The sequence below is a fragment of the Melitaea cinxia genome, chromosome 7 (genome assembly GCF_905220565.1).
Source record: "Melitaea cinxia chromosome 7, ilMelCinx1.1, whole genome shotgun sequence".
NCBI lineage: Eukaryota > Metazoa > Arthropoda > Insecta > Lepidoptera > Nymphalidae > Melitaea > Melitaea cinxia.
The window spans coordinates 11451171-11473800 of NC_059400.1; the positions used below are offsets into that span (position 1 = coordinate 11451171).

At 30.7% G+C, this 22630-nt stretch overlaps 2 protein-coding genes across 2 annotated transcripts in view; both read left to right on the forward strand.

Annotated features, from left to right (window-relative positions):
* Window positions 1-22630, forward strand: part of LOC123655360 (poly(rC)-binding protein 3) — a 232359-nt gene that overhangs the window by 66701 nt on the left and 143028 nt on the right. Inside the window, exon 2 of the mRNA XM_045591172.1 lies at window positions 6399-6431. The gene's annotated coding sequence lies outside the window, so the exon portion shown is untranslated. The remainder of the gene's footprint in view (window positions 1-6398; window positions 6432-22630) is intronic.
* On the forward strand, window positions 8132-9544 carry LOC123654859. Its single transcript, XM_045590720.1, has one exon. It carries the CDS (start codon window positions 8132-8134, stop codon window positions 9542-9544), a length of 1413 nt encoding a protein of 470 aa, XP_045446676.1.

Below are 22630 nucleotides of genomic sequence, written 5' to 3' on the forward strand. Positions count from 1 at the left end.
TTGTATTACTAACGCTACAATGGCGTACGTATTTGACAATCAAAGTAAATGTTAGAGCAGCGTTGGTTAAGGTCTAATCTTATGTAATATTGTTATAGTAACCGCGACCTAAGTTAATTTACTTGTTCCGAAATCGGATCGGAAGGTGTCTTGATATAATTTGTATGCTAATTATGTTTCAAGTTCGAAACACAGTGTTCTATGCTAAACTTAATAATTTATCAATCGAAAACTTTACACTTTTAGTTGCAGTGTACGACAACGTATGTATAAAAATATTAATGTAGTTTGGGGGTGCGAATGGAACAGGGTGTGAAGTCCCTCAAAGGTCATAGAAAAGGGAGGATCACAATATGATTAAATAAATAAAGTTAAAATTATTTAAAATATTAAAGAAAAAATTTGGTATTATTAAAATTTAAAAATAAGCTATAAATAAGCTTATAAAAATAATTAGAATTAAGAAAAACGTGTTATTGTCGTAGAACCTTAACACAAATAGTTGTACGAATACCTACATCAGCTAAAATAAGAATTGTACAAATCAAAAAACCTAAAATAATATTAGTTTCACCTGGGTCTATATTTATTAATCCATCTCAACGCGCCGTAGCGTTCACTTTTTCTGATAGAGAGGTTGAAAGTTAAAATTTAATTTTATAATAGAATAAAATATTTTAGTTGATTATATCTGTATGCATACAACTGTTTCTTATATACTGCAAATATCTCGAATTAAAATAAAATGTCACACGGTAATGATATTAATGAAATATATATATTAAAAAAAAAAACTAAAACAAAACAAAAAAAAATTGCTGTAAATGTTTTAAGTAAAGTAGTTTTATTGTTTTTGTAAATTTGATAATGCGTTACCAAAGATTGCTTACATTATTAGTTTTCAACAATTAAAAAATCTTTTTCAGCCGCTACAGGAGGATTTGTTATTAAATCTACCCAAATGAAACTGATTAATGAGTTTTCCTAATAACTTTTCCGCCATTACGGCTTAATCTGGTAAGGTAATGATATAATAGCTTTGGCTTTGTTACCGTATATATACAGTACCTATATGGTATTTTAGTATTGATTTAACTGGTAAGATTTATTGTTTTAAATTTTAATATTATTAGTCTATATAAATATCCCTTGTATGATTTAATGATTCTTAAAACGTTATTTGAAATAATTGTTTAATCTTTAAAATAACTGAATCTTTTTATAAATACGTCTATACTAATATTATAAAGAAAAAATATTAGATTTTTTTTAATTGTTATGGACAAAGCAAACATTACTAAATGAAATGAGTAGAATGCCACCTTATCACTAAGTTGCATTGGCTATATTTTAATGGGAGAAAGCAGAACAGCCATGTAAACACACAGCCGCATTAGGGGTTAAAAAGCTAGTAATATTATAAAAATATTACAAAAAATCTAAATAATATCTTGCGGAGCTCCTCAGGGATCGGTTTTTGGGCCGTTGCTTCTCTTGATATACATAAATAGCATATCTTATATAAAACTTAACGGTCAATTTATTTTATATACGGAAGATGCGTGTTTATTTCACCACGGTAGTTGTATTCATGACATTACTAAACGAGCCCAAGAAGATTTCAATCTGCTAATTGGTTTCAAATCTAATTTACTCACCCTAAATGTACCTTAATCTTGCTATTATATATTTAAAGCTGAAAATAAACCTATACCAAACTTTAATGAATTAACAATAGGCAGTCAACCTTCGACCGAAAAAAAAAAACTTCAGAAACGTACGGATAATACCTTACTGTGTTTTGAAATTGGGCAGCTGCGTACTTCGGTCTTAGAATCGACAAAAACTAATTGAAAAAAACAGATTAATCATATTAAATTAAAGCTCTCGTCTTTTTTGGACCTTGGATGCCTACCACGCGAAATTCGTGTTGTGATCTACAAGTCGTACGTGAAATCGCGTCTCTCCTACCTTATTGAATTGAATTGGAAGTGAAACCAAAATTAGACTTAAAGAATTGCATATACTTCAGAATAAAGTCGTAGAGGTTCTTTTTACATACGATTTCATGACAAGCACTGATATAATCTACAAGGAAACAAAAATAATGAATATCTACCAATTGTATAGCACGCAGACTCGGTCACTATTTTCAAACGGAGACAAACAATATATCACACGAAATGACATAGTTTGACTACGAATTTCTTTTATCATTGTTTTTTCTTTCTTTTTTCACCTTTTAGCTTCTCTCACGCTTTGTTTATTACGATTTACAAAATCACTGACCAGGTCTGACACCTACAACTGTATAGTTTTAAAATAGAAAATAAATATTTTTAACCTTAAATAGCTCGTACAAAGTGTAAATAAGCTTATGGCTGCAATAAAGTGCAGCTCGATCTTGCAAGCTACGACAACTTAGTTCAAAACTTGTGTTTGAGGTTCTCAAAGTCGAGGACCTGATTCCATTCATTTGTCACGCGCTTGACGTGTTTTGCTTTCTTGTTAAATACTAGGAATAATATTTCACTTAACTTTTGTGGATTATACTAAAGTTTTCAATGGGTAGAATGTATTTAGAATCACAATATAGGTATCCTTCGGTACTTCCTAGTGTTGAAGAGCAAGTAAGATGAAACCAAATGCAAGAAATGTGACAGAATTTCTCAACCTATATAAAAAAATAAATACGCTGAAATGTTAAATTATAATTAGTACGTCTTATACTTATGTTTCATTCCACCTATCAATCGTTTTCCCGACTTTGTTTTCGTTCTTGAAACTGTCACCTCAACTGGGTAGATTCAATTAGAATCAGATTTCGAGAAAGAAGTACAGTATGAGAATTTTCAGCAATAGACAAAGTAAGAACTGCTTTACCTGTTGTAACATGTCATAACACATTTAATAACTATCTACATATCTTTAAATTTATTTCAATAAACACAAGTAAAAGTAATAAGCTTATACCAGTTCTACAAACTATAGCCCTCAAACTACAACTTTTTAATTAAAATTCACAATCGTTTCCATTGTAATAAATGTTGTTTACAAAGACAATATAAATAGCGCACTCAGTTGTAAATAAATTGATTTTACTGCAGCTCATTTTTGCTTGTTATCTACACTTCAGTTCCCAACAAAATAGGGATTTGTTTCATGGTAATTTATTGGTTGTTTATTTTCCAATTGAGTAAACAAACAGTCAGCAGAAAAATCAGATAACATTATACTCTTCGCTATTTTATGTTTTCAGAATCGTTGTTATGAAAATATTTTGAATACTAACAATATATATAGTATTTCTTGCTTAGAGATCTCTCTAAATTATAATAAAATTGTATATTAATACAATTTATTTTTGCAATAGTTTTTTGCCTACTTATTATAAAAATTGACATCAATTATTTATAAAAAATTAGGAAAAATAATTATAGAAAGACTAGACAATTTTATTATATATTAGCTGTGGCCGCGACTTCGTTCGCGTGGAATTTAATAAAAAAGTTATTGTTCAGTTCGCAGAGCTATAAAATAAAAAATAACTAAAAATAACCCAAGTTACTCCTTTTTACTATATTTTTATTAGCTATCTGCAGTGAAAGTCCTGTCAAAATCGGTCCAGCCGTTTCAGAGATAAGCCGGAACAGACAGACAGACAAAAATTAAAAAAAAATGTTATTTTAATATATCTACCGTGTACATACATATGAATTTAGTAGAAAGCGCTAATTTTAACATTACAAACAGACACTCCAATTTATTTTTTTTGTATAGAAGATAGGTTAGGGATTAGAAGATATTATGTGTAATGAAATTCCTATATTGTTTTAATTAAGATTAAATTTTACATCATATACGTGAAAGTCTTTTAAAAATCAATTTTTTCATTATTAATAAAAAAAAGGTATTTATTTAGGCTTTGCGACTAAATCAAAACGTTCCTTGTAATATACAAATTTCAAGATGTTTTCTTTGCTCAGACAACATTCCCTTCAATCATTATTACCATAAAAATGCGAACGAATTTTCTTAAAGGAGCTGCGTTAAATATTTTTAATTAGATAGATTTATTTGTTGTTTTAATAATCACTCTGAATATTTGCTGAAATAAATCGCTTGACCTCAAAATTGTTAGAGATATTGTTTGTTTCTCTTAAGAGGGCATGCCGAGAACAAAGCTTTTTTGTAAACAACCTGTGATGGGCGCAGGTAATGAATATGCCAGAACAAAGAGTCGAATGCGGGGCCTCATTAACCATTCAGCTGTTGTAGTTGCCTTAAAAATCAGTTACAAAAGTCTAAATGAATAACTATGTAATATAATTTCCATTCTGATTTGGATACAAGCTGCGTTTTGTACAGACGAATTTTTCATAAGTCAAGTTCGAGGTTCGTGCAACGTATTCGCTAAAGCGTCGGGTTTCAACGAATAAAATTACACTAATTGATTGGTAATGTTTGTATGTATAAAAATTTATGAAACCCAAAAAAGTGTTTTGCTACTTACTTCAAAATAAATTGCTTATAATATATTTGTGATGTTTACTTAGTAAACATTTCTACTATATTTCTTTTTATTAGTTTATTTTATATTCTGCTATTATTTTAAACTTTTAATTACCTTCGAATATTAAATTATATTGTAGAAATATTTATATTTACTTCGTTACTTTGATATCAATATTAACGCTAAAATAAATTGTAGTTAAAATGTTACAGATATATATTTATTCCAAAACCTACCAGTGAAATCGTAAGTCTGTTAATTAATTAAAACTTTTTCTTAATCGTATCTCCGGAAGATTTAAATACAAGGTGATGGAAACTTGGTGCTAAAATAGGTAATGATTGTGACTCATACCAACCGTTCGTATTACGTATACCTATTGCTAACTGTTCTGCGTAGTGTAAAAAGGCACGTTGACATGTGAGATAAAGATAATGTGGAATATCATGTAATTTTGTGTTATTTAATGTACTTTTTTAATACATTGGAAGCAGATTATCTGTGCATTCTATAATAGTCATTCTTCTTCTTTAAGGTTAATGTATAATAGTTATTGAAGACTGAACAGTTTTTTTTTTCATTTTGGTCTGTACGAGTATACCTGTCTGTATATTGGCCGTGCAATTATACTGGAACTACGGAATACTCTTAAATAAAACTTGATGTTTTTTATAGAACGTAATAGCTTGGACACTGCATATTTTTATCTGAAAATGCAGTACGATTCCTTTGGGAGAAAGACAAGTAAAAATATACTGTCATCAAAGAAGTTACGAGTGTAGTTAATATACAACAATGTTTTATCTGTCTGTGTATCTAACTATTAATGCATAATGTAATCTCAAATACACCAGTTATTTAATTACAGACATCAGTAGAAAGTCGGGAGATTGTATTCAGTCAAAAGAAGATAATCACTGCTTTGTAAAATTGTCCCTTTAAAGATGTAAAAACGAACAGGAGCTAATTAGGCGTTTATTTTTTAAATATTCACCATTGTTTGGATAATTGTCTCTTGAAACGCGATTAATTGGTATTAATTAAGATTCAAACGAGATTACTGTCCCGATGGAGCGTGACACAACTCTGTAAGACACGAAAAACTTCATAAAGTATTTTTTATCTGACAGACTAGAGCCGTTATTAATTTAGAATTAAAAGCGCTTTAGTATTTATTTTGAACAAGATTAATTTTTTTTAGATATTTTTTAAATATTTTAAAACAAAAAACGAAACAAAAGAAATAGAACGGTCAGAACAGACACAACGGGACACAGTTAATATTTAATGAATCAATTGGCTTTGACTTCTTGGCTCCTTGGTATATGTTTTTTGAAAAATTAGCATATCTAAGCTTAGGAAAATTTTCAAACACTTTATTTTTTATTTGTGAACCAAAATAATGAACACTAATAATGTAAAATGTACAAAAAATTTAAATGATTGAAATATCTATCTCTCTGCAGCGGTACGACACGGTATCTCAGACTTTAAAATATCACACTGTGTTTTATAATTTCTAAGTAAAGCTTCTATCATTAAATTTATTAAACTTTTATTGTCATCATTATAAAACTTTCATAACATACTCGTATTTCATACATAAAAGTGATTTTAAGAAGATAATAAAATACCAACAAGAATAAACTAGTAAAATAAAAGGCTGATGTAAGACATATGCCTATCTGTCTCATAAAACCGCCGGGTTGGGGTCGCAAATGTACATTGAGCCTTATGCAAATGTAACGATAACACGCCTTTAGGGTCAATAAACTGTTACCTACTCACTTTTACGACATGATAAATATTTTTCCGATATTATATTATGACCTACTCACACTAGTTTATGATCTAACTTTTAAAATATTTACTTTTCTTATTACAGATTGGAACTTCAACGAAGGTCAACGTAATAGAGGTATGTACCTACTAAGATATAAACAAATATAAACTGTATATATTATTCTTAATTTTAAAAGGAAATGGTTTCCATATAAGAGTACTATGTAGTTGTGTACCGTGGTTTTACACGCGTTAGTTTGAGAAAAATATAGCATATAGCCTGTTTTTGTTAATGTGCTATCCAACAAAAAAAAATATTTTTCAATTCGGGTTAATAGTTTCTGAGATTAACGCATTTAAACAAACAAACTTATCAGATTTATAATATTAGTATAAATACGCTTAATATATTCGGTACTATTTTGATATCGCATTAACATTTTTTTATATTCTAAGCTTAGAGTGACATCAAGTGATACCGACAAGCCAAGTCGTAAGGCAAACTACGTAACTAATAGTTTAGAATTTAAAAAACATGATTTGTTAAATTAAAATAAAATCTTAAATTTAAAAAATAAATAAAAATTTGTATTATTAGATGTAATATTTTTTTTATATTTATACTTTAAGTGAAATTGAGCACTTGCTTTAATTCATTACAATTCTTTGAGTATTACATACATTATTGTTTTGACTGTAACAAACTTAGTACTTACATTGTTCAGGTACATTAAAAAAAAAACATAATAACAAACAAAATTTGTTAAATCTATAGCAATTTACTTATATTGTATTTGAGTCTTATGAAACCTTTTTTGAAATTGTCACAAACTCTATATTTAATTCTTACACAAGAGTCTATATTTTTTATTTCTTTGGGTTTGAGATTTCGAAAAATTTAACATTCATCCTTCCACAAAAGTAATATTGCAGCCGTACAATTATACAAAAATATATGATCGTTATAATATTAGTCTTTTTCTACACAAACCTTTGATTTCAATGCTTAGCAGGTTAGCAGCGGCCAGTACTTGTAACATAATGCATTATTAATAGTAAGTTAATTGACTAGCAACAATTCCATGTGCTAAACAGGGTCCCACTATGGCACCTAGAATGTTATTAATTATTAAGCCCATTATATAATTATTCATTTACAATAACTACTATAGAACTATTAGTTAAATACTGGCAAATTATTTATTAATACTGTAGATATATAACGGACGCCGCGTTGGCGCAACGGTTACAGCCATGGATTGTACCCGTTGCGCTGGCGGTTGCGGGTTCGATCCCCGCACATGACCAACATTTGTATTGGCCATACAGGTGTTTGCCGTGGTCTGGGTGTTTGTGCAGTCCTTGTAGGTCTCCCCACCGTGCCTCGGAGAGCACGTTAAGCCGTCGGTCCCGGTTGTTATCATGTACACCTGATAGCGATCTGTTACATCCCTGTACTGTAGGGATTAATAGTGAGTAAGTGCTTCATCAGCACCTTTAACTCCATAGATTTATGCCATAGTAAAGTTCAAGCTCAGTTCGGATCTGATCGCGGAACCATTAACACTTGCCGAATTTCTCTCGTCTAAGCTATCCTACATTAATTATATTATAAATTAATTAGTGTTAATAAATAAATTCTTTTTTAAAAAGATTTCAATTTTTCCAATGATAACAGATCGTTACTCATAGTAAGGAATATATCCACCAACCCGCATTGGAGCAGCGTGGTGGATTAAGGTCTGATCCTTCTCCTACATCGGGAAAGAGGCCTATGCCCAGTAGTGGGATGCTAGAGGCTGAAACGATATATGTACATCACAAATTATTTAATACATGGTAATATTGTTAAATAAACAAACCACAAACAAGCACCCCAAGCCGGTTGGTCACCCTTCAGCAAATGAAACACCTGAAAAAAAAGAGAAACCTAACAATATACACATAGCCACCCTAAATACACTATCATTGAGGACTGCAGAAAAACTTCTCGAATTAGAGATAGCTTTGGGTAATATTAAATGGGATATTCTTGGCATGCGCGAAGTAAGACGAAAAGAGAATTGCATCGAAGAGTATGACAACTATATTCTGTACTATATCGGTGAAACCAAGGGCCATTATGGATTGGGATTTATGGTGAAAAAATATCTAAAAAAACAAATCATAGAGTTCAAAGGCATATCCGAAAGAATAGCTTTACTAAATATACAGCTACAAGGCTATAAAAACACATGGGCTATAGTACAGATATACGCGCCAACCGAAGCAGTGGACGAAACAATAAAAGATAAGTTCTACAACCAACTTACAACTACACTAGGAACTGCCCATAAAAACGTCATCGTCATGGGAGACTTCAATGAGAAAATAGGTAAACAAAAGCATGGCGAAGAGACAGTAATAGGAAATCATGGCATAGGAACAAGAAGCAAAAACGGCAAGAGAATTGTAAATTTGGCTCTAGAGAATAACATAACCATACTAAATAGCGCTTTCAATAAAAGAAACACCAGGAAATGGACTTGGATATCGCCAGATGGAACTTATCGCAATGAAATCGACTTTATTAGTAATCAACCTAAGTTTTTTCAAGATGTTCGCTTAATAAATAATTTCAATTTCAATAGCAACCATCGTATGGTCAGAGCTGTACTATTTCACAAACAACAAAAGAAACAACGAAAACACTTTCACCAGAGTGAAAATACCTGCACGACTGATACACGGTCTCAATACAACTTAACAACCGGAGAAATAGACAAAACACAAGAAATTTATAACATAGAAACAAATGATATTTATAGAAAGAATAAAACAACAAAAAACAAACATACACTGAGCTCGAAAACAAAAGATCACATTCAAAAACGGAAAGAATTGCTTAAAAATGGAAGAAATAAAACAACATTACGTGAAATTACCGAACTAAGTAAGGAGATAAGTCGCAACATAAGACAGGGTAAATCGAATGAAAGAATAAAATGTATCCAAAAACACATCATTAAAACAGGAGGCATTAGTAAAGCACTCAAAGAATTAAAAGAAACAACGCTATGGGAAAGCAAAAACAGCAAGGACGAAACAAGAAGACAGCCAATTCTAAAGATAGCGACAGACTTTTATCGGAAATTATATTTTACCGAAAACACCTTAAAATTCAACATAAACCTTGAAGACAAAACAGAAAATATTCCTTCGATTCTTGAAAGGGAGGTTCAGCATGCGATAGAAACACAGAAAAAATGATAAAGCTCCTGGACCTGATCATATATATATAACCAATGAGATGCTGAAAGCTTCATTGCCAGAAACAACAAAAAAACTTACAAACTTGTTTAATCTTATCCTCAACACAGAATCCATACCTTCACAGTGGACAATAAGCACTATAATACTCATATTTAAGAAAGAAGATAGATTGGAAATAGGAAATTATCGCCCAATAAGTCTCATGTCCAACATATACAAAGTGTTCTCAAAAATAAATAATCAAAAATAATAATAAATAATTGAAACGCACAAAAAAACTCGATCGGGATTTGCAACAATTGATCACATACATGTGGTAAAACAGCTCATTAAAAAATGTCAAGAATACAATTATCCATTATACATGGCATTTGTGGACTATAACAAAGCGTTTGACTGCCTGGAACATCAGTACATTTGGGAAGCCCTGAAAAATCAAGGAATAGAAAATAAATATATAAGGAAAATAAAAAATGTGTATTCCAGTAGCAAAGAACGAATCAAACTAGAGGCAGAGGGGGAAATTTTTCCAATACACAGGGGAGTGAGGCAGGTAGACCCACTGTCTCCGAATCTTTTTTCATCCGTGCTAGAAGAAGTCATCAGGAAGATGGAATGGGTCAACATAGGGATTAACATAAATGGAACATATTTAAATCATTTAAGATTTGCAGATGACATAATACTTATAACAGATAACCCGGAAAGCCTTAAAAACATGCTTCAAGATTTATCATGTGAAAGAAAAAAGGTGGGACTAACAATAAACAATACAAAGACAAAGATAATAACAAACAGGTCCCAAATAAGTATCTCAGTAGATGAAGAAGAGTTAGAATACGTGAATTCTTATGTATACTTAGGCCGACTTATCGCTTTCAACAACCAAATGGATTCAGAGATTGACAGACGGGTAGCCAATGCCTGGAAGAAGTTTTGGTCCCTCAAAGAAGTGCTAAAAGGCAATCAATATAATATTGCAATGAAAAGGAAAGTATACAATACATGCATATTACCAATCCTTACCTATGGGTGTCAGACCTGGGCAAACACACAAGAACAAAACCAAAAACTGATTACATGCCAAAGAGCCATGGAGAGGAGTATACTGGGTTACACAAAAAAGGATAGAAAGAGAGCTGTAGATCTGAGACAAATTACCAGAATTGAAGATGTAGTAATTAAAACTAGAAATTCAAATGGAGGTGGGTATGCCATGTGATAAAAGGGGATAGAAATAAATGGACGAGAGATATAACAGAATGGACCCCTAGATATCAAACAAAAAGAAAACGAGGAAGACAAAATAACGTTGGTCTGATGACTTAAAAAAGCATGCGGGTCTAATGTGGCGCAGAAAAAAGAGCAGAAACAAGAGCAGAATGGAGAAAGCTGGAGGAGGCCTTCGTGTCGCAATGTTTAATACCATGCATAACGAGTAATAAAACGAGTGATTTTATTTATTCTAATTTTTCTATTATTTTGAATTTTAGTTTTTGTTATTGCATAGAAAGAAACAGTTACACTCTTACTGAGGCAACATATATAAGCAACACAGAAATAAAAAGACTAAAGATAATAACTTTTTCTCTTAAATCTTGTTTTATATATTAACTAGCATTACCCTGCGCGCGTTGCTACGCTTTTTATTTATTGTACCAACTCAGAAACTTTTGTGGGCTCTTGCACAACACTTTGATGAAGATCATGACATGATCAAGTACATAGTTTACGATTCTATAAATGACATACAGACAAACATCTATTTTTATATATTATATACACAAGGAAACATTTAATAAAGTATAGTCGTCACAAAATAAAAGGACCGTTTGGACATTTGAAAAATACCCTAGAACGTAACTTGGTACGAAACTGTAAGAAACAATAAAATAATTATTAATAACAAAGTGTTTTTCAAACATACGTACATTTTTTGACGCGAAAAAATAGTCAAATAAATACGCATTATCAAAGATTACTCCAAAAGTTGTAATCAGATCTCGATGAAATTTAAATGTGACCACATGATGTTACGATGTTTACATCGGCTTTCGATCAAATTAAAAATCATTAAAATCGGTACACCCAGTAAAAAGTTATGCGGATTTTTGAGAGTTTCCCTCGATTTCTCTGGGATCACATTATCAGATCCTAGTTTCCTTATCATGGTACCAAACTAGGGATATCGCCTTTTCAACAATTTTTTTTTTATCAAAATCGGTTCATAAATGACGGAGTTATCCCCGAACATATATATATATATATACGGTCGAATTGAGTAACCTCCTCCTTTTTTTTTGAAGTCGGTTAAAAATAAAAACAAATTGGCCAGTACCATTGTATTATTTCAAATTACCTACAATATTAAAGCTTAAGTTAAATTTCTGATCAAAATTTTAACCAAATGTACTTTACATTACTTAATCAAATTGATCAAAGTCATACAAACTTGAATCGATTTATCGTGAGTATCGAATACCGAGTCGTATAGTTACTTCGCTATTTACGTCCCGATGACCTATGTCCAAACAGGCCTTTTATTTTGTGACGACTATAATAGTGACGTTAATTTCATTTAAGATGTCCACGTTTTAACATTTAAGGTGTAATTATCAATTTGTCATATTACAAATGATGGCATTATGCAAATGTATTTGGAATATTTAAAATGTTATGATGTATCTCTAGAGGTCTTAATTTTATTCTCTTTGCTGCTAAAAGCAATTGAGAATTTCATTATTTGTTTAATTTGCCTAATCCATCCCAGCGAGATCCGAAGTGACAAGTACGTAGCGAGGACAAACGCCTCGATATTGCGAATACGCTTGAGTGAAGTCTTTTAATTAAACCGGTACCGGTGGGTACGATAGGTTACACGTAAATTTGTTTGTATGATTATATTCCTATATTATGAACTTTATACTACAGTAATAAGATTTACTGTTTACAATATTTAAAACGCCACCTTCCTGTTTGGTTAATTCTGTATATTTACAGGACACTTTATTTTGACGACTAATGAAATATGAACGAGTTTTCTCGACAGATGATCGCACTTCTTCTTTCTCTTTTCAAATATCGTCAGGTGTATACTTTTAAATATTTTTCCGTACTAAAATGTATGTATTACTAATTCTAGGTGCGAGAAACATTTAATTATTTATTAATATTTACCTCACACACAGATCTTAGTAACTAATAAATTAGTCGGCCCGAAATTCCGCACAAAATTATTATCAAGAGAATACTTAAGGAATATATAATATTAATAAGGAATATTTCTGTTTAACATAATATGATATGATCAAAAGGATAGAAAATCTCCGGAATGGAAGGAATACTTATATTTACTTAGCTTAATTCCACGGTTTTACACACAACATCAGGAATAATATTATATGTTCTAAGCTGCGGGATTTATAGAAATTATTTCGTCAATTAATAAAGTATTTATTACCCTTCCATTTTTCAACTAAAATTTTCCATATAAATAGTTTTCACTCGTTACTTCCTTTGAGTATCGTAAACAGAAGGGTAAAACTTATTAAGAATCTGCAACTACATTTTAATAAACCACAAAGGCACATTAAGGTTTACATTTTTTTAAATTGAAATTAAAAATAAAGACTTTAACCCTTTTTAGAAGTCTTGGCTCTCTCCCCCCTTTAGTCGTACGGGTCTATTTTAAGTAAACATGCCATAGTAGATATAAATGCATATAAAACTGTTTTTGCCGATCTAATATACTAACATAGTTAAGACTTTAAAACTAAGTTATATGAAATACATACTAAGATTGAATGGAACAGTTAAACGCTCAACACAAGTACTCTCTCGCGGTTTAGCCAACATCTATTTGACTTAAACTACTGTCATCTTACCTACTTACGTCTTACCCGTCCCTGGAGAATAAAATTACATTACCTCAGTTTTACAGCTCATTTGAAAGCTATAAAATTTTTAGATACATGTATACTAAATGCTTGTTTTTTTTTTATATTATTTCTAATCTAATGTTATGAAACAACGCAATTAATTTTAGCTTTTTAAATTCTTTCGTCAAGTGTGTAACAAAGCTATTCATATATTTATTTCATAGATACACCTACAACACACATACCACATTCATTGATATGCTTATCAGTAACTAAGCGTAAAAGCGTTAAATAAAATCAAAGATAAAATCAAAATTAGATACAAAATCCACATTATTGTGATCAAAATTAAATTTAAAATCAAAGGGTGAACACACCGATGGATGAGCTCTTACAAAAGTCGTAAATAAACGCGACAATTTATTTTGAACCCCATAATTTATTTGTTCTCGTAAAAATACATTAAGATTTGATAAGTAACAAGTCCTTAGTAACATTATCAACAAGAATTGATAAACTAGTATCTTAGCCTTTAATTTGGATGGAACATATTAATTATACGAGTAGAATATACAAAAACGATAAATCACCAATAATACTAAATATCACAATAAAAATTAAACACCACAACCACTATGTCTTTTTTTATAATTCTATATTTAAAACTTAGCAAATTATAATCGAAAATTGGATTTTAATTTTTCTAAAGATTAGTATTTTCATAATTACCATTTCAACCTCAAGGGACAGCGATTAGTTGCCGTTGTTATAATATTATTATTGTACTATATCGTACAACATTGCCTGAAAGAAAATATAATCGCATCTTGTATTCTGTATGCATGATATGGAAAATACATTTGCAGATAATTCCAAGTTGGACTAAGAGCATCCCTTGACCTTTTTATGGTTTTAGGGCTTACGTGACTCTAATACTTACCTTGATAAGGTTGACCTGATGAATTTTATTGCAGCAAATATAATGTAGTAAGAACAAGCCGACTATAAAGTCAACTGAAATTTTGATGTTGCCAAATTGTAGCAGCTTGATATTAGTATATTAAAATATAAATATAAATCTCGGTCTACTAAATAAATATTAACCAATCTATAACATATTTAAAATTGCACAACAGAACCCTTCGTGGTCAAATATCCAATTTCTTGTAAACCCTGTAAATCCAACCTTGTTTATTTTTGAAATAAAAAAAGGTTTCTGTGGAAAAATAAACATTTTATCTTATTAAATATCGATGTAAAATATTTCTATTGGTATGATTGATTGGTTTTTTTACTTGCCCACTGTAATCCTGAAACATTTTTTCCTCGGAGAATATCTGTTATTGTTCGAAGTAACAGCAAAGTTTCAGAGTAGATGGACGTTAAGTGATATATTATTATTTTCCCATTTGCTCACAAAATAACATTATATCAGCATTAAACATGAACGCAAGACTTCGTTTCCTTGAACATTGACATTTCATTGACATCATTTTTTAACTATGTTAATATTTTACTTACGCTCTTTTTATTGACTTAGTAGTACTGCGGTACTACTAAATAGACTATCGGATTGAGTTTACCTGTACCGCTTAATTAATGTTAGTACATTACAGTGTGAAATCAGATAAGCCGGCGATATCGTGTACAAGAGTAGATACATATTATTTCTATTGATATTTAAGACGATGGTAATATAATTAGTTCGTTTTTAAATACATTAAAGTATATAATTTAACTCTATTCGAATATATCGAAAATAACTTTTGGACTAGGAAAATAATAACTATTCTTTTTGATATATTTGCCATGCCTCGAAGAGCATAATAAGCCGTCGGTCCCGGTTGTTATCATGTACACCTGATAGCGATCGTTACTCATAGTAGGGAATATATCGGCTAACCCGCATTGGAGCAGCGTGGTGGATTAAGCTCTGATCCTTCTCCTACGTGGGGAAAGAGGCCTATGCCCAGTAATGGGATATTACAGACTGAAGCGTATGATATATTTACCAAATAATATGGTCTAGGCCAGGGATGTCAAACTCAATTTTACAGAGGACCATATAACATTAAATTTAGAATGTGTAGGTGGACCAGATTCAAATAAATAAATGTGCGCATTTTAAAACTTCCGTAGAAGAATCGAGTGAAGTCATGATTCTTCTTTCTGTGACACGTTACAATCGCGAGCCGTATCTTTGACATCCCTCGTCTAGGTTCATAATGATTTGTTATCATTTGTAGTTAGAAAGTCCCTGGCACAACTGAAAGCCATTAAGCCCAAGAATAATAATAATAGAAAGTTTACTAAGTTTCCTTCTACGGATGTAAGGTTTTATTTTATTTAAGAGAAATGTCTTGTCTCTACGTAATGACGTAGTAAGCGTCTAATTACGACATCAACTGGTTTTTTTTTTGTCATTAATAAAGTATTTTTACGCAGAACTGGAACTGGATTTGCTAACTTTAAAAAATTTCGTTGTTAAAATATACACTCACAAAATTTCATAGTAAGATACAAAGTCTAGTTTTAATACTCATAGTCAAGAGTTTCACAGGAGGATACATTGTCAAAGGTCTTCAGTAAATTTAGTACAAACCAAATTCTGATGATATAAAATCCCGGAAAACCATTTCTTTATAATTTTCTTATTTTTTGATGAATTAATTGTAAAGTCAAACAGACCTTTGGGCTTTTACAGTAACATATAAAATATTCTACATTATTTAATATTTTTATATAAATACTGACCTCGACTATTAGATCTTCTTGTCGTTTCTAAAAATAGTATTTTCATGCGTATTTTTTGTACAATACGTATCCTGAAAAGGTTCTATACTGATTTTAACGGATATTGAATTCGGAAACAATTTTACGTATCGTGATGACAGGGGTTATCTACACTAAAGGTTTCCCTGTGATATCTGAACCCTTAATAATTGTTTTCGTAAGTACAAACATATTATATTTTATTCCTACTTTTTAAATTATATGACTCAAACTTATCACTTTACTTTTTATATTTGTAATTTATGAAAATATAATAACCACGTGTAAACTTATTTTAAACATTAGCTGTGCCTGCGCGAAATAATTTAACAAATATTTTAATTCAAAGATATTGAAGTTTATTAATTTCGGTTCGTTTATAACCTGTTTGGAAACCGAATATGTTTTAATAAACGTAACAAATAATCGTCTATAATGAAAAAAAAAGTTATGATGCCATACTTTAAGAATATATTAAACATAATTTTAATTATTTATTTTAGCTATATTATTATTTTTAATTAAGCAAAAGACTACGAAATGCATTTCCATAAAGACATCAAAATTAAATCCATCATTAAATTATAGTCTTATAACGGAAATATTATTCACGCTAAAACAAATAACCAAGGACTCCGTAAAATAGTATTTTAATTAAAAATTTAACGCTAAATGACTGTTGTATTCAACTGGCCGCGACGGCGTCACAAAACATGTTAATAATATATTGTGAACAGTTTTTCTTTTATTTTGCATTAGTATATATAACTGTGATTTTAATATTTTTTTCTTTCTATTAGTATTTTTAAAGCAGAAAATCATTCACTATATCTTATATCATAGTACACTAGACGTGCGTGGAACACTGAGCCCTGTATTCTAAGAAAGCAGACCGTTTGGAGTATTCTCGTAGTTTTACATGTTGCCTTTGTGCTCATCGCGTATAATGTTAGATCAGTAAAATTGTTTTCTATATATTCTTGTTCGTTGCATCAACAGAGTATTAAGTTTTCGTGTAGCTTTTAAAGATTGACGTTGCAAATAGTTATGAACTAAAAGACTATAACAAAATTGAATGAAAAAACATCTTTAATTTCGTATTGAATTTACGTAATACTAAGTATAAACTTTAAACGAATACTTACTGTAATTTATATAGATACTAGATAGGAATTATAGTACTAATATTTGGTTTTAAAAAAATCTACGAAAAAAATCTCGTATCTATTTGTATCCAAGTGCGAGCAAATTGGCAGTGTTTTTCAGATCATTAGGCTGCTTACTGCAATGTTTGGTGGAATTTTATGCTCTTAGAAAATACTTCTTCGAATTTCGATCACGGTAACATCGTTTAGTACGGTCACGAGTAAATAATCTCTATTGTGTTTCGGGTTTTTGTTCAGGAAATATTTAGAAATTGAATCCATACAGGATATTCTTGTATTATTTTATTAAATCTGATTTTACATATTTATCTGAAATAATATTATATTTTAGCTTTTTAGAGATATATTTGATACTTTTACTCGTTAAAGCCCCTAAATAAATCTATCAAGATGTTATTTTATCGATAATTAAATTTGAATATTTATCGTCAAGATTTCAAAAGAATAGGTAGGTGTAGGGTGTTCTTAAACTGATCTACAGTAGAGAAATTGAAAGAAAAAATCCAAAAAGGAAATTATAGTGTACTTTAAATTTCAGATATATATAATAATATAATATTTATCAACTTGTGTTGTACGACTAGCTCACCGTAACTCGATTAAAGACAACATTGTATCGTTATACAAAGAATCCTTAAGAGTTATATACAATATGTATACATGACTGATGCTTGTGACAAGCTTCATAAAAATGTAAATTAATAATCTGATACAATTTCGTACTTTGAAGGATTCAGATTAATAATATTTTACTTTTGATATTTTAATTTATAACGTCTATAGCGGTCTCTTTTTATCTTATAGTCAGACTTTTGTGATCTGTGCTATAATTTTGGATAATCTATACAAATACATGGAGACCCGGATTTGTTGTTCGTTTATATTGAAAAAAATATATATCTAATAGTTATAACATAAGATCCAGCATGCTTCGGTGAAGGTTTTGGTAGGTATATGATATGTTGGTGATTACTTGTCGTGTAAAAAATATGGATAACAGAAGTCTCTAGTATTCCATATTTCAAATCATGTGCATGAAATATATTTTAAATAGGATTTGGTAATATTATTAGCTAGCTTGCTGCTCGCAGCTTCACCTGCATGTATTATATGGTGTGGATTTTCACCTGTTAAAATATAGTCTTGGACGCCGCGTTAGCACAACGGTCACAGCCATGGATTGTACCCATTGCGCTGGCGTTTGCGAGTTCGATCCCCGCACATGACAAACATTTGTATTGGCCATACAGGTGTTTGCCGTGGTCTGGGTGTTTGTGTAGTCCTTGTGGGTCTCCCCACCGTGCCTCGGAGAGCACGTTAAGCCGTCGGTCCCGGTTGTTATCATGTACACCTGATAGCGATCGCTACTCATAGTAGGAAATATATCCGCCAATCCCCATTGGAGCAGCGTGGTGGATTAAGCTCTGATCCTTCTCCTACATGGGGAAGGCCTATGCCCAGTAGTGGGATATTACAGGCTGAACCGTAAAATATAGCCTTTGTCTCTCAATGATACCGTAAAAGTCTCTAAAATAATTTTTAGAATAAGTCTAGTAGTTTTTGAGTTTATTCACTGCAAATATTAAAAATACAAATTTTTCCTCTTTATTATTTTAGGTTGGTTAAACATTTCCTAGTTCAGTAAAATGAAGTTCAACATTTTTTCCAACCATGTTTAAGTACCTTGTTAAATATTAAAAATCCAAGTTGTAGTAAGCTTACAACACTTCGCTTCCAATAAAAGTAAGAAGATAACGTTAATAATACAAGCAATAGTATTTTCCCGCCAAGCCAGTAATCGGCTCTGTTTCTATCAAACGTGAATATTATCTTTATTTTTATCGTGCTTTAAGTAAGAAATGCAAATTTAGCTGCTTTGAACACCTCATTTTCTAAGCAATCATGTATTCTGACATTATAGTTAACGAAATATTTTCATTATTAAAGATGATTACTACATCTATTTTTAATTATCATCATCATTATCATTTCAACCTATCACAGTCCACTGCTGGACACAGGCCTCCACAAGTTCACGCCAAAAATAGCGCGAACTCATGTGTTTTGCCCATAGTCACCACGCTGGGGCACGGCTGGGGTTGATGAATGCAGGCCTGGCTTTGTCGCACCGAAGACGCTGCTGCCCTTCTTCAGCCTGTGTATTCAAAGCCAGTAGTTGGATAGTTATCCCGCCATCGGTCGCCTTTATAAGTTTCAAGGTGGTAGTGGAACTGTGTTATCCCTTATTCGCCTCTTACGACACCCACGGGAATAGAGGGGGTGGCTATATTCTTTACTACCGTAGCCACACAGGGATCATATACTCATCTGTATTTCAATTTGTAGATATAATATTTTTAATAATACTAGTGTTACATATCTTTTTGTGCATGTCGTGACAACTTAAAATGTTGCGCATTTAAGCTCAATTGTAATACCTATAGTTTTTATGTGAAAATTGTAATGTAGAAACTACTGTTTGTCCAAATGAAATAAATAAATAAATAAATAAGTGATCAATTTTCTTTTAAGCTAAAAAGTTTTTAATTACAAAATATCTGTTAAAACAAAACATATCTAAAATTAAGGAAACAGTGTTTAATACCTCCTCCCATGACCATGGTTGCTGACAAGAATCCGAAACCTCGGGTAATAAACCAGGATAAAATCCGAAAAAAGTTGTTTCATTATAATGAGTGTCATTCAGGTAAACATTAGAAAACAGTGTTTATTTTCTTTTAATGGAGATTTCACATTTTTTAATTTTCTTGTTTAAAAAAAACTTATAATAAAGCCGGACAAACAATACAAAGAAAATTAATAATTAGGCTGTAATAACATTTTTATGAAAAAAATGTTTTGCTTTAATACCAGGATTATAAATTTCAATTTTATTCAATTTCGTTTGTTTTATATTGGCAAGATAATTTTATCATATGGTAAATACTAGCGACCCGCCCCGGCTTCGCACGGGTGCAATGCTAATACTATCAACAACAGAAGATACGTTAGAAACTTCTAAAATTATCAGTGTTTCTCTACCAAATTATGCATGTATTATAATGTAAACCTTCCTCTTGAGTCACTGTATCTATTATAAAAAAAACGGTTCAAAATCCGTTACGTACTTTTAAAGATCTAAGCATACATAGGGACAGACAGCGGGAAGCGACTTTGTTTTATACTATGAGTATTTAGTAATGATAAACTTTTTCTTGGTTTTAAGTACATTTATTGAAAAATAAAGAAAGTAAAAAATAACTGGTGCTATGTGCCTAGAAAATAGAAATTGACATAATACGCAAAACTAATAATATGATAGTTACTCTTAATTGTTATAGTGTTTGAGATGAATAATCTACCTAATGATTTAATTTACAAAATTTTTATTTCTTAAAATGTTTTTTGAAAATTTTCCAAACAGATTAAGAATAATGAAAAAATAATCTTTGTTTTTAAAATTACGCATTTGTTTGTAATATATCGTCTATTTATAGTAATAAATTATAGAGACGGTGTAAAAAACATTATCGTGGTATGGAAACGGCTGTAATACGTAATATTTGCTCCCACAGGATTATTTAACCTCTGCAAACATTGCTATATTTTTACGTGCTATCAGGAAGAAACCGTGTATTATAATCTTGAGGAAAATATGTACATAAATCTACGTTTGTGTTCTTTGTATAAAACGAAGCAAATTGAAATAGAATTTTTTTTAATTTGTTCTTTATTGTTGAGATTTCGAAAATACGAAACACGAATGTAAAAATCTGTGACGTTAATAAGATATTAATTTTTTCAGTCGTTATAACCACTACGCCATTATGTTAATGAATAAGAATAGAAATAACCTTTAAGAATAATAGAATGTATCATAAAAGTTAAAGCAACCAAAAATGGAAAGTTAACAAGAAACTCACACCATCCGACACCTCAAGATTGTAGTCCGACTCTCCACTGTCAGTAGTAATGGAAGGACTAAGAGCACTTGACCTCTTCGTCTTTACTTTCCGCAAAGTCGTGAGAATTGACCGTCGAATAAAATGTTAATTTTTAATGTGTTAAAACAGAGCTACAGTTAAAAAACAATTCCTATTCTATTTTTATAGACGAGATTTATTTAAGCAACTTAACTATATAAATAAGCGATAACGGATTCACGTATCTAGAATTAATTATTTCATTTAACATAATAATAAGCGTGATATGATAATAAGCGTGAAATGAAAATATTTTCTAAATATCACATATGTATTTTGTACATACATTACATGAAACACTGACTTACGTTGCTAAATGTACAAAATATCAAATGAAATATACGTTGTGGACTTGTCTCGTGACGTACGCTTAAATAAAATATTAATATTGTTTGTATCCCTAGCGGGTCAGGTGCCAGCAAAAACGTAACTTCATGCATCTTTGTACATATTACATATTTACGCTCCTGTATCTTTTCAGCATTACGTATTCAAAAATGTTCTTGCTTTATGGCTATTATTCAATATTCGAAAAGAAATATTAGATATAGTTATCTAAAAAAAATGTACGAAACAAATTTTTGTAATGTACTTTAATTACGTATATAATAACATTACCTGATTCATTAGCTGCGGATAAATTTTATCCTGCACATAAGTTACGAATATACTTAAACTGCAGGAAATAGAATACGTCATTAGGACCTGTTTCACCGCGATTAAAAGACTACAACTTTTATATTCAAAATTGCGAATAGAAACAAACCATATTAAAATATAATAATATATATATTAATTTGATAGTGAAAAAAAAAAACATTTATCCATTAGATACCGTTATCTGTCAAATATCGTTAACAGCAACCGGTGAAATAGGCGGTAAGTGTAAGTAATAAGTAAGGGTAAATCTATAATCTATCTATTATCTATATTACTCCTCGTATATATAAAAGCGAAAGGTCACTCAATACGAAATCTCCGAAACTATAATACCTACAAACTTGAAATTTGGCAAGTAGGTTCCTTATAGAGCGTAGACATCCACTAAGAACGGATTTTACGAAACTCGACCTCTAAGGGTAAAACGGGGGTTGGAAGTTTGTATGAAAGTCCTATATTTTTGAAGTACGAGACTTGAAATATAAAATGTATGCTCTATAGATGGTGAGAAGGTGTCTAAATAATGTATCTTTAAGAATCAACTCCCTTTTGGGGTTAAAACGGGGGATGGTAAGTTGATTCACTCATCACGAAATCTCCGAAACTATAACAGTTACAAACTAG